The sequence below is a fragment of the Notothenia rossii genome (genome assembly GCF_949606895.1).
Source record: "Notothenia rossii genome assembly, chromosome: 4".
NCBI classification, from domain to species: domain Eukaryota; kingdom Metazoa; phylum Chordata; class Actinopteri; order Perciformes; family Nototheniidae; genus Notothenia; species Notothenia rossii.
The window spans coordinates 20,410,701-20,423,620 of record NC_136902.1 but is presented as its reverse complement, the minus strand read 5'-3'; the positions used below and the strand labels follow the sequence as shown (position 1 = coordinate 20,423,620).

At 41.8% G+C, this 12,920-nt stretch overlaps 1 protein-coding gene across 1 annotated transcript in view; it reads right to left on the bottom strand.

Moving 5' to 3' along the window:
* Positions 1-12,920, bottom strand: part of LOC307035032 (low-density lipoprotein receptor-related protein 1-like) — a 93,525-nt gene that overhangs the window by 21,054 nt on the left and 59,551 nt on the right. Inside the window, exons 42-61 of the mRNA XM_079673968.1 lie at positions 12,002-12,191; positions 11,611-11,815; positions 11,321-11,513; positions 10,623-10,748; positions 10,401-10,529; positions 9,914-10,033; positions 9,686-9,799; positions 9,423-9,572; positions 9,211-9,333; positions 8,949-9,065; positions 8,707-8,835; positions 8,467-8,592; positions 8,200-8,340; positions 7,913-8,100; positions 7,000-7,183; positions 6,823-6,908; positions 6,596-6,715; positions 6,273-6,460; positions 5,955-6,160; positions 247-435 (exon numbers count right to left, since the gene is read on the bottom strand). Of these exons, the coding sequence (XP_079530094.1) occupies positions 247-435; positions 5,955-6,160; positions 6,273-6,460; positions 6,596-6,715; positions 6,823-6,908; positions 7,000-7,183; positions 7,913-8,100; positions 8,200-8,340; positions 8,467-8,592; positions 8,707-8,835; positions 8,949-9,065; positions 9,211-9,333; positions 9,423-9,572; positions 9,686-9,799; positions 9,914-10,033; positions 10,401-10,529; positions 10,623-10,748; positions 11,321-11,513; positions 11,611-11,815; positions 12,002-12,191 (3,024 nt within the window). The remainder of the gene's footprint in view (positions 1-246; positions 436-5,954; positions 6,161-6,272; positions 6,461-6,595; positions 6,716-6,822; positions 6,909-6,999; positions 7,184-7,912; positions 8,101-8,199; positions 8,341-8,466; positions 8,593-8,706; positions 8,836-8,948; positions 9,066-9,210; positions 9,334-9,422; positions 9,573-9,685; positions 9,800-9,913; positions 10,034-10,400; positions 10,530-10,622; positions 10,749-11,320; positions 11,514-11,610; positions 11,816-12,001; positions 12,192-12,920) is intronic.

Below are 12,920 nucleotides of genomic sequence, written 5' to 3'. Positions count from 1 at the left end.
GTGTTAAGAAGAAAGTACTGCTCGAATATTTTTAAACATTGCTAACACATATGCTTTTGTGCTTTTACAAAAAGTGTTATTTCACAACAATACTCTAAAAATCACATATCGACTCTACACTAGCTGGTGCACAACAATGTGTTATTATGTGTTTTAGGACTGACATACTACATGATATATTTTGTAATATTCCCATAACTTTATTTATTTAGTGCTACATATTTTATACTACAGTGTGTGTCTTACCCTCAGGCTGGCGGTACGGATGGTAGATGTGGATGTCCATGGGCCGGTGCAGGGTGCTGATCAGGGTAGTCTTGTTGGTACCCAGAGACTTATGAGCTCTGTTGATGGACTTTGTCTCCCAGTCGGTCCAATAGATGTGCTCTTCAAATAGAGTCATGGCAAAGATGTGGGGGATGTCTTGGCTGAGGACTGCAAAGGAACAGACAACAATGGAATCACATGGTTCATGATTTGTTAGGTACAGTAAATATGTTATGAGAAGGTTACCCACTATCAGAGCAGTTTTGTTAACACAAAGGTCTCCTGATTTGCTTAGATTTATATAATGTGCTTCAATAACAGGCACAGATAGACATCCTTTCTATGCTCTCCTTAACAAGGAACTTAAGAAGATGAGATGTGTGCATCCAGCTCACAGTATAAGCGTCTAATCAAATAAATATGAAAACCCCCCCAGTTCTCTTTTAGTGATAAATGTGTTGAATTTCCAAAATACTTAAAAAATTCAATGAAAAATAACAGACAATTACATAATTCTGTGATTTTAGCAATCAAGCTTTTCCCCAAGAGTAACTGTTGAAACATTCATGCACTGCTAATGTAAAACAGAGGCAGATGCACAGCTAAAGCGGCTCCACTGTTTGTTATGTAATAGTTTCTACTATATGCCTCATTAGGCTTACACTCTGATTGCACATTTCACCTTTTCAACTCCCCTAGCCTTTTCATTTCATGTGTTTGCTCTCAGTGTTTGAGGCTGTTGCGTTATGGAAACACACATTAGTTTCTGTTGTTAAACACACCAATCTGTGTACATCACACACTTGGATAGGCACACGCAATACGACACACATAAAGCACACACATGGTACATGTTGAAAACAACTGGTGATGAGGTGATTATGGTTTTATTTTGATTATACAAAGTGGGGTGCTTAATTCAATTAAATTGTTAACATGTGATCAGACAAGTTGAACTGTTATTTGTCAGATTAACATGAGGCTCTCTTTGGTCAACCCTTATCTGAATTCAAACAGCCCTGTCTCGTTCTGCAAACTCACACAAGGCCACATTGGTGTGTGTGTGTGTGTGTGTGTGTGTGTGTGTGTGTGTGTGTGAGTATGTTTGTACGGAGCCCTGGAGGGTTCATAGAGAGAAAAATAAATAAAACGAGGCCACGTTTTATTAATTTGTGCGCACGAGATGTAATTCGTTGCCTCAATTTAAATAAAACGAGGCCACGTTTTATTATTTTTTGCGCACAATATACTTTCTCATTCGCACGAGATACTTTCTTGTGCGCTAAGGTCCTACGAAGCTGGTTATCAACTCACTAAATCAACCAGGGTTTCTCTCTCCGGCTGAGAGCGGGTTCACGTGAAAGGGACGGGGTTAGCAACATGCATGGATAAGCGTGCTGACAGCGCAGCGTAGGGCTGTGCAATTAATCATATTTTAATCGCGATTACGATTATGGCTTGCGACAATTATGAAAACAGCATAATTGACCAAATACGATTATTTTGCTGGGTGCACTTTCACCCCTCCCTAAAAGCCCACTCGGCCACGTGGGAGTGACATTTGTTGTGAGTGTTCAGCGCGAGCGAAGATGTCAGAACAAGAGCAGCAACTCGTTAAAAAGAAGGGTCGCGGGAGATTCCCAGTCGATCGCGAGATGTGTCTAAAAATAGAACAACAATATTCTGTTGTATCGTTAATGTCCTGTAACATAATCTTCCTGTGCCAGAATAATGCACTTGAACACATCACAGCTTTGTGATTGGCCGGCGTCACCCCATGTGTCGGGGCGTGGCTGGTGGGCAGTGGGCACTATTTCGCTGACGTTGTCCGTGTCAACAGGAGTGACAGTCCGCACACACATAAGACTGCAATTATGGCAGAAGCAAAAAAGCCCAAAATATATCATTTTCACTCCGAGTGGGAGGATGATTATTTTTCTATCTATTCCAATTCAAAGTCCATCTGAATTCTCTGCAATGCGAGTGTGGCTAATTTAGGAGCGGCATTTCAAAACAGTGCACAAAGCTACGAGACGGAATTCCCTCCCTGCCCTACGCTCCCAAAAGGGGAGGGACCTGAAAGGACAGCTAAATGCACAGCAGTCCATTTTCACCAGGCCCAACAACAAGAGCAAGGCTGCTACCAGAGCATCTTATCGTGTCAGTCACGTTCTTGCGAAACACATGAAGTCTTTCATAGACGGCGAAGTTGTGAAAGAAGCATTCCTGGAGGCTGCCGGCGCGGGGGACAGTAAAAAAAACCAGTAGCATTTCAACAGGTTTTTGATATAATAAAAACTCAAGTTAGATACCGTTATTAATCAGCTATAGGTTTTAGTTTGTTTGAATTTATTCATTATAATTATTGTACAAAATGGTATAATAATGCAAACATTAAGATATGTTCTTTTTAAATTGATTATAGTCTATTATCAATTCAGGTTAAGAAACTAGTGTTGCTTGCATCCTATTTTAACCTGTTAAACCCAAACCCCGAGCCTGTTTTTCAGGTTTCAGGCTCGAAAATGACATTCCCAGAACAAATGACAATATCTTCCCTTCTAAAAGGGTTTAATTAATAATCTTTTTTCTCAAAGTAATGATAAACCTGTCAGTTGGATGTAGAAAAGTCAGAGTCAATACAGATGTTTTTTATTTTAAAGAAAATTCAGACTGAACATGGTAAAAAACTGTAAATTATAGTGTCCGTCCAAAAAATATTTTGTATTTATAGTGAAAACTAACCTTGGATGATGGGTTAGTAGACTAAAAGCTTTAGGAATACAAAGTACAACATATAATAAATACCCGGTATCAAGATTGATGCAAAACAAGTGATATGACATTTTTAGAAAGATTTAGCAAAAAAAAAAAAAAGATTCTGGGTGGATTTTTCATATCTCTGGCTCCCCCTGCTGGATTTTGAAATGTAAGATCTCTTTCTAACCGTCCGAGCCAATGGAATCGAGGGAAACTCCCACATAGTCCTTATTTGGTAATGTGTATGTATTATACTGCCGCATAGCCAAGACCGGAAGCAGCAGCCACTCTGGTGGCTACCATTAGCAGCTAACTTTTGCTCTGCGATTTTTACATAAAAATTGAATTATGGATTATAAATAATTCCAATTATTGCCCAGGAACTTTATCAACCTATGGATTAACCGATTCAGCCGCGTTTTTTCTCGTTTTAATGCCATTGAACACGTCTTTTGATCAGATTAACAGCTACGGTGAGACGATCTCCCTAGAAGCTACGTAAAGGTACGTGTTGTGATGTCTGTCTTTGCTTCCCCTCTCGCAAATTCGGATCACTCAGTGATGATACTGTATACCTAAATAATCTGTGGAACTTCAGCTTTAATCAGAGATCTTGTATGTGCAGCTACGATAAGTAATAAGGGTACTTTTATCTTGAGTTCTGTGCCAATGTCCGTTAGCATTTTCGCTAAGGGTTCATTTAGATGCTTCTTATGAGACTTGTGTTTTGTTTTGGTAAAAATGGTTTATATCGTCAGTTAGCTGAGATTATTTCCGTTAATCTGGTATAACACATTAATAGGTTCTTAAATATTAGGATCCCCTGAGACACAGTGTCCTGAAAAAAAAAAACAGGGTCCCCGCCGGCGGGGACCTTGGGGCTTAATTTAAAGGGCATTTCTTTTTATACTCTAATAAAATGCAACAAAAAATGGGTTTGATTCTATTAATTTTGTCTTTTTTATTGCACTTTGGCAGCAGATTCCTGTGTAGCTTCAGATCTGAGTTGTCTTATTAGTAAGCCTAATTTATACTTTTGTAGCAACACTTTTTATATAATGGCAAAGAAAGGGTTCAGAGTATTTTCTTTTTTTCCTGTGTCATATGTGGCAGCACTGCCACAAGTTCCTCTTCGGAGAGGGTCAGTACAGGTGGCAATATGTTCACCTGCCTGCGCTCATCTCTGAAACCAGACCATGTAAACAGGCTGGTGTTTCTTGCAAAAAATCTTTAAAAGATGACATGAGCAGCCCTACCAGCATTTGCCATGGTGGCCAAAACATTTTTATTTGGTCTTAAATTGTAGTTCAACATTTATTTCCTGTTACTTCTGGACCATGACGGTTGGCCAGCCTTCAACGTTTAACTGAGTGGAATATGTTGAATATGTTTTACCAAAATGTTGACTATGTTAAGGAGTTTTCAGTAGGTTGTGACAGTGCACTGCAACATATTTGATTTAATTTATTTTGGTCAAATGTATTTTTATTTATTATATTAATATGTTTATTATGGTTTTGGAAGTGCGCTCCCACATATTTGTTGATCTTGTTTATTGGTAAAATATTATTTGTTTTAAAGTTGAATAATCGCCAAAATAATCGTGATATCAATTATTGATCCAAATAATCGTGATTATGATTTTTGCCATAATCGCACAGCCCTAGCGCAGCGTCATACTTCAAGAATGAATAGTAAATAGTAAATCCTTCTTCGTAGTACAGGCCGCTGGTGCCGCAGAGATTTCATAAAGTGAAGGAGGTTTTCCTTCTATAGAACAGCTGTGGGCAGCAGATACTGTGAGAGTCACGGACAGGAATTCATAGATCAAAGCGGACTGGTTTACAGACTCTTCTGTTTTGCGAATCCATTGCTTAAACAAATAGCTTTAAACCCGTGGCCAAAATGTCCCTAAATGAAATATATATAAAATAATGAATGCACTGCCATTTCTCCACATACAAATAACAGTCTGCAATGAAACAGTTGTCTCCTCTGTGCTCCACGTCCTACTTGTAACTTTCTTGTGCGAACGAGAAACTAACAAAATACTTTCTCGTTCGCACGAAATACTATCTTGTGCGCACAAAATAGTATTTTGTGCGAAAGAGAAAGTATGTGTCTTTGTGTATCAAAGGATGGGCGAATAACTCCCTGGACAAACTACTGGTGGGCTTACACTGCAAGCTATTACAGGAGATGTTTTATTATGAATTGTGATATTCTGAATAGTATTTTTCCATTGCAGTTTTCCTACTAGAACATTGTGTTGAATGAAATATTCAGAAGCTAAAATTAAACAATACAGACGCCCAGCAGCGCTACAAAATTATTCTGCACGCCTGGGTAGCTGACAATATCAACTATTGTAGTAAGTGTGCTAAACAACAGAGTGCTGTGCATACATCATACATGCGGGAGGCCTCACTGGTCAGAACAAAAAAGGCTTCTGTCTGCTAGGCCTGTGCTGCAGGACTTTAGCTCGACGGGCAACAATCTGACCTGCCTGCTTATGCTCGGTGGCTGCCAAACAAGTAGGACAATCCCATTAGCCTGCCACGCTATAAAATGTGGACACAACAAAACATCAGTTTTCTATATATTCAGTTTCACCACTAGTGTGGCAATGTCATTCGTAGTTTCACTTCTTAACTAGATAAGATAAAAACACTTCAACATCAGCTTTACTTGAGACTTAATCAATAAATGCTTAATAATTCAAGTTGAAGATGCAACAATCTAGCAATCAACTGTTTCCTATCTCAGGAACTAAAGCGCAACACGGGTAGGAACTATTGGCCCCTTATCACAGTCTCAACAAGGGTTATGGTGATTGTTAGGTATCGAATTCAAACCCCCAAGATTTGCTGTTGTTTTAGAATGAGCTTTGTCTTTGTTTCTGTGCCATTTTTAAATTGGTATTTTACCTGTGTGTCTGTTAGTGCCGTCCAGGCTGGCAAACTCAATGTAGTCCTCCCTGGCATCGGCCCAGTATATGCGGTCATTGATGAAGTCCAGGGTGAGCCCATTGGGCCACGTGATCTTATCCTCTACGATGACGCTTCTGTTGGTGCCGTCCATCCCGATTCTTCCAATGTGAGGGTTATCTCCCCAGTCTGACCAATACAGGTAGCTAAGCAGCGGGGATTAAGCAGGTGATGCAGTTAGAGTAAAGTGAATCGTAAATAATTTATCCTATGACTGTTTTGATAGCATGTAAATGGAATTCAAGCTGTGTTCCTCACCCATAGCGAACATCCACAGCCACAGCGCGAGGTTCCTTCAGGCCAATGTTGACCAACACAGTCCGGTAGGCGCCATTGAGTTTCGAAACCTCAATAGTGTCCCGGCCTTTGTCACACCAGTACAGGTTCCCGCCAACCCAATCCACTGCCAAGCCATCCGGGTTACTCAGAGAGGTCCGGTGCAACACCTGCCACAATAGTAGGACACAGGATTAGACAAAAATAAAGATTTAAGTCACATAGCTATCATTAAAAGTGGTATATACTGAGGATAACATGTTGGCTGGCTTAAAGGAGAGACTCCTCCTAGACTCCTCACTGACCTCTATGTTGCTGCCGTTCATAAGCATGCGTCGAATCATGCTGCCCTGAGTGGTGACGTCTGTCCAGTAGATCATATTCTCTGCATAGTGGAAGTCCAGTGCCACTGCATTATTCAGACCCTGAAACAGAGGTAGGAACAATATTTAAAAAATGTATGGTGTGCGAACAATAACAATATCACCTTGTTCTGTTTCAGTAAATCAAACTGAGAGCCAGTGAGTCTCACCTGTTTGATAAGGGTGTAGTTGGACCCATCCAGATTGAGTTTTCTCAGGTAGTAGCGGTTAGCAAAGATCAAGTAGGGCTCTTCTTCTACACGTATAAACCAGACAGGAAAGATGGTTAGGAATGAATGGGATATAAGCAACCAGCCAGTTGCCAAAAACACACCAGCATGGCTTACCCGATGTGGACTTGCAGATGGTGGGGTCATTGGGGCTGAGTTCAAAGCCATCTACGCAAAGACAGTGGAAGCTGCCATGTGTGTTGATGCAGCGCTGGGAACAGGGGTAGGTGGTTGTGCATTCGTCTATGTCCACACACGACTTGCCGTCCCGCTTAAGCTGGAAACCAGCATGACACCTGCACTGGAGGGGCCAAAAGCACAGGAACAATGTCAGTTCTCACTTCTCACCTTTAGTCTGGACCAATGAAAAGGGTCTGCCACTGCCTGTCATAAGAAATCTGTCAGTCAACCGGATACATGTGTTGTTCTTCACCAATGTAGAGTGGAACTTATATTTCTGTCGATTATCGACGATGACATTTCAGTTGTAAGGTAAGCTGCACAAAAATAAGAAAAGCATGACTAAAAAAGAAGCTGGCACCTAATGTGTCAAATAAGTGGCATGAGCATCATCTAAAAGAAAGCACGGCAAAAGAGCTCTTCATTACTCGTCAAATCTGCTTAAGCTTTCACTTGTCATAAACATCTGTGTTTTATAAAGCGGTCATAACCTTTTAGGGCAAGAATTGTTCGTTATCATTTTTGAGATAAAGCTGGCCAAAGCCTCACCACCACAGACATGAGAGTTCATACAGAGTTCCAGCTGTTCAAAGGCTGGCCTCCTACCTTCAAGGAAGAGAGACAAAACCTGTTTTTGTCTTCCATAACCGCATTCCTGAAGTGAGCGGTTGCTGATCTTTTTACTTCAGGTTCTCACCATTAATAGCCCCTAATTTGTCTGCGTGCTTATTAGACCCATATTTCTTGCACAATTAAAGTCATTGAGTTCAAAAAGTAATTAGATTTGATTTAATTCTCTTGAAAAATTGGGGTCAAAAAAGGCATTAAAACCGCCAATTAGACGGCTTACCTTATAGCCAATCTTGAGGTCATCACAGAGCTGCGAGCAGCCACTGAGCTTGCTGTTGAGACACTCGTTGATGAAGCAGTTGAGCTCATCAGAGCCGTCTCCACAGTCATCGTTGCGATCACACAGCAGCGTCTCATTCAAGCACTTCCCATTGCGGCACATGAAGGCTGACTCATTACACGTCCTCTCTGAAATCATAGACAAATGGCATGTTGCATTAGTGTCACTTCGAAACAGGATGGAGCTATGGCCTTTCTAAACAAGAATATAATCCCCTTAATGCCAACCGGAGTCAGTGCAGCGTGGGTTCTTGGGAGCTTCATCAGAGCCGTCCTGACAGTCAAACTCTCCGTCACACTCCCATTTCTTCTGGTTGAGGCAGCGGCCGTTGGCACAGCGGAACTCTTCTGGACCACATGTTGGGTATTCTACACCGGAGGAAGAGTATGTTCATCAGGTATGTTCAAAAGGAATCACAAATCTCTCACAACCCTTAATTGTCCAGCTTTCTGCTCAGTCTTCCTGCATATCTCTTCAGGATCCCAACCACTCACCACACTCTGGGGATTCATCAGAGCCATCGGAGCAGTCAATGTCGTGATCACACACAAAGTGCTTGGGGATACACTCTCTGTCCTGGCACATGAACTCGTTATCATCACACGTGCTGTTGGTGTACACTGGAAGGGAAAAGAACACACTTTGGTGAACTGAAATGGAACTTGGTTGGTAGGGTTTGGTTATTTTTCCACTTACAACATTTTCTAAGGTTATTTTGTAATTGTTCCACTTACTGCAGCCAGCCTTGACACTCTCATCAGCTCCATCAAGACAGTCTTTGTCTCCATCACACTTCCAGCGCTGAGGCACACACATGTGGGAGCCGGGACACTGGAAGGCTTCAGGACTGCAAGTCTTGGATTCTGTGACGTCATTACGGGAAAGTTACATACAGGAAATCATACGCACACAGTCAAATAGCTTCACTGGGTGTGGAAGAAAGTAGTTTAACATTTGCAAGTAATATGCCACTTACTGCATTTCTGGTCCTCATCTGAACCATCACCACAGTCATCGGCGCCGTCACACACCCAGTGGCTGGAAATGCAGCGGTGGTTCCCACATTCAAACTGGGTGGATGTACAAAACTTGTCTGTAAGAAGAAAAAGGAGAGGTTAGCATTTAGGAGACAGCGAAGTATTTCGTTTAGCCTCACAGAAGGTTTTTCCATATGTGAAACCTGAAGGAAAAAAAGCCTGTTTTGCTTTTGGTAACACAAGGAAAACTTGTATACTGACCACAGTGCGTCTCGTCAGCTCCGTTCTCACAGTCATTCTCTTTATCACAGGTCCAGCTCATAGGAATGCAGCGACCACTGGGACACGCAAAGAAGTTGACTGGACATTTGAGTTTCTTTTTATCTGAAAAACAAAAAGGAAAACGTATTGTAGAATCTTTGACAAATTAAGAAACGCATTAAGCATTTTAGAGGTTTGACAAAGCACCAGACCTGGACAGTTTCTCTCGTCTGAAAAGTCTCCACAGTCGTTGTTGCCGTCACAGACCCATGAGGACAGATAACACAGAGTGGTTTTCTCACAGCTCTGGAAAGACTCTCCTTTCACTCCCAGGCGGAAGAAACGGGCGCAATCAGTTTGGTCTGTGAATATTAGAAAAGCTTTTAAAAACCTCGAAAACAATCTCGACAAATCCATTAATATTATTTTCATCAGCTTTCCCCATTTGATTAAATCATGATGGTAGATTACTTACGGCAGTTAATTTCATCACTAGCATCCTCACAGTTGACCACCTGGTCACAACGACTGAAGTTGGAGATACAGCTTCCATCTTTGCACTGGAACTCTCCTACTTTGCACAGGGTCACTGAGGGAGGAAGACAGGGTTATCACAAATGGGAAACAACGGTGTCAAAAGCTTTCATCTATCAAAAGATAAAGGGTTTTTTCCGATCAGTTGCAGCCTGAAATAGTGTCTTACTGTTGCAGGGTAGTTCATCTGAGTGGTCACCACAGTCGTCTGTGCCGTCACACCAGAACTGGTGGCCTATGCAGCGGCCATTAATGCAGCGTCTGTAGCCTTTCTTACAGAGTCGATTGGCTGTGGATGAACAATAGTTGATTAGAGCCTGAAGAGTCCTTTTTTGCATATTCTAAAAACGGCCTTATCCACCAATTCATTATTATATAAATGAAACAGACTACATATTCTGTATCAAACACTAAATGTCTCTTCACCCCTCCGCTTAGCTAAAAATTCACACTGGTTTCCTTGGCTATTCTAAAGTAACATTTTATCTCTTGCTTTCCCACACCTTAATGATCTAATTACAATTAATTGTATTGTTAAACTCATTCTCAATTGCTTTTATTACAACCATCAGCTAATTATCCACAATTGATACATTTAAAAACTGACTTGTTACAGCTCATTGCTTACTAAGCAAAAGCCTAATAAGAATCCTCACCACAGTAGGACTGCTTCTCATCAGACTTGTCCTTGCAGTGAGCCATGCCATCGCAGGTCAGGCTGTAGTTGATGCAGTCGCCGTTTCCACACTCAAAGTCATCCACACTTCCACACGACACGTTCAGAGCTGGTCAGGTAGGAACATTTTTATTTCAGCAACTCCTAACCTTTTAATCAAAAGCAAAATGTAATTGTTAAATGTCTTAAGACTTTCTCTTACCAGAGCAGGTGTTGTCATCCAGGAGTGTTCTGTCTCCACGGCAACTACAGTTGACCCGTCCATCAGATGTGGGAAGACATAGATCTTGGCAACCTCCGTTATTTGATCGGCAAGGGGAAAACTCACCTAGGGAAGAATGACACGGGAGGATTAGGAGGTAATAATGTAATGCGTTATATCCTTTTGAAGTGATTTAAGTCTGTGGAACTAGGCTTCACAAGACCAAGAAATGACAGCTAACACCAGCAAGGCAACAAGGTCACATTCACAATGCTAACATGCTGGGTTTTAGCAGGTTAACCCTCCTCCCCATCTTACTTTATCTTGTTAGAATATTAACATTTGCTAATTAGCAATAAAGACAAGTACAGCTGAAGCGAGTGGGAATAGACACTTTTTTGCAGGTATTTGTATCTTAAGCAAAGTTTGACAAATGCAATTTTGAAGATTTTCCGGATATCACCAAAGTGATTACATTTCATCCTGAGCTGGATATCTGTGCCAAAATATCAAAAACACTCACACCTCACACTGAATTGTTGAAAAAACAGACCGTCATGGACATTCCTTAATCTCCGCTACAATCATGAATTAAAATCACTGACTTTGGAAACACTGCAAAACAAGCCTTTAACATTCCACCAAGGGGAGGAGAAACCTACACAAACCTTATGGGGACTTCAGTGAACAATACTTACAGCTGTTGGAGTCATTAGCCACAGCAACGATCCCCATTGGCTGCTGAGGGATGTCAGCACGCAGCAGTTTCATGTCTCCTCCTGTGTATTTGTCAGCTCTGAGGACGGCCCTCCTCACCCAGTCAGTCCAGAAGATGTAGTCTCCATACACAGCCAAGCCAAATGGATGAACAGGCTCATTCTTCAACAAGACCTGAAGCAGAAAGATTTAGGCATCATTTCACAGAACACTGAAATGCAAGTCAACCCCCTCGATTTGGTCAACGGAAAAAAATAAAGGGCTGTCTTACGTAACGGCTGCTTCCATCATATTCGCAGCGCTCAATCTTGTCCAGTGTGGCGTCGGAGAAGTAAAGTTTCTCAGCACGGTGATCTATGGCCAGGCCATTGGGAGTTTTAATGTCGGAGCCGATGATGGCTAGCACATTGGCGCCATTCAGAGAGGCCCTCATGATGCTTGGAGCCTGCTCATTCCAGTTGGTCCAGAACATGAGACTGTAGTGGGAGCAAAAACAGGATAAGGATAATGATGTGCAGTGGGAGCTCCAAAAATGACTTGGTATAAACGCTATGTTTGACTGAACTCAAATAAATCCACTGTTCAAAAGAAAGAGAAAAAACAGGATTGGAGCTGGGTCCTGATACAGTGCAGAGCCCCAAGTTTCAATATTAATGACTCACTCCTGACACTCGTCCAGCACAAAGGCTCTGGGGTGGTCTTCTCCAGACATGGTGACCACAGTGTTGCGGTTATAGGCCACAGAGCGGCTCTGGTCCACAGTGTGGCGAGTGATGGTGGAGGTTGTGTAACTGGTCCAGTAAAGAGTATCCCAACCACGGTGGTACGCCAGGCCCTCTACTGACCCTACATCTGTGGAGCAGAGAAGGAAGAAATTGGCCCTGTGTTAATATTATACACCCATGACGATAATCTTTAAGACAATAGTCCTTTTGTCGTCTTCCAGCCTAAGCTGTTAAAAGCAAAACGCTTGAGAAGCCGTTTTATTTCAGTATAACAAATATATCGACTCCCAGGGGTGTATTTGGGAGATTTAAAGAGGGCCATCAGTAAAAACTCAACAAATCATCGTCATAATTCAACAAGTTGCCTTATGGTTAACTCTGAGACGTTTTCAAAGAGGCATTAGTTAATGCTTTTATGTTTATCCTTATCTTCCTGCATTAGTTCATGCATGGAGAAACAGTGTGAGGAAGGACAAGGCTAAAAGGACAGTTAAAAAGACAGAGTGAAATGGAAGTGGTACCACACAGAGCAGAGTATACGCCAACGCCATGCCAGCTGTTCCTGGATGAAGTCAAGGCGTATACATCAACCTGTCATGTAATGGCTGACTGCCTTCACATACAAATACTGCTCCCTGTGGACTCTCATTTGTGGTGACTTCTTCTGACACTGCAACAGCTTCAGTGACTTTAGGGACATAGGCCAGGGTTAAGACGACAAAGGACAAAAATGAAGTGGTTGCTCTCAATTTCTATCGCCCTTTCGTCCTGCAACCTCCAAAATCTTTACAGTACATACAGTTGTGGTAACAATATGAACTGTGGGGCCTACATGACAGACAACATCATGGATTAC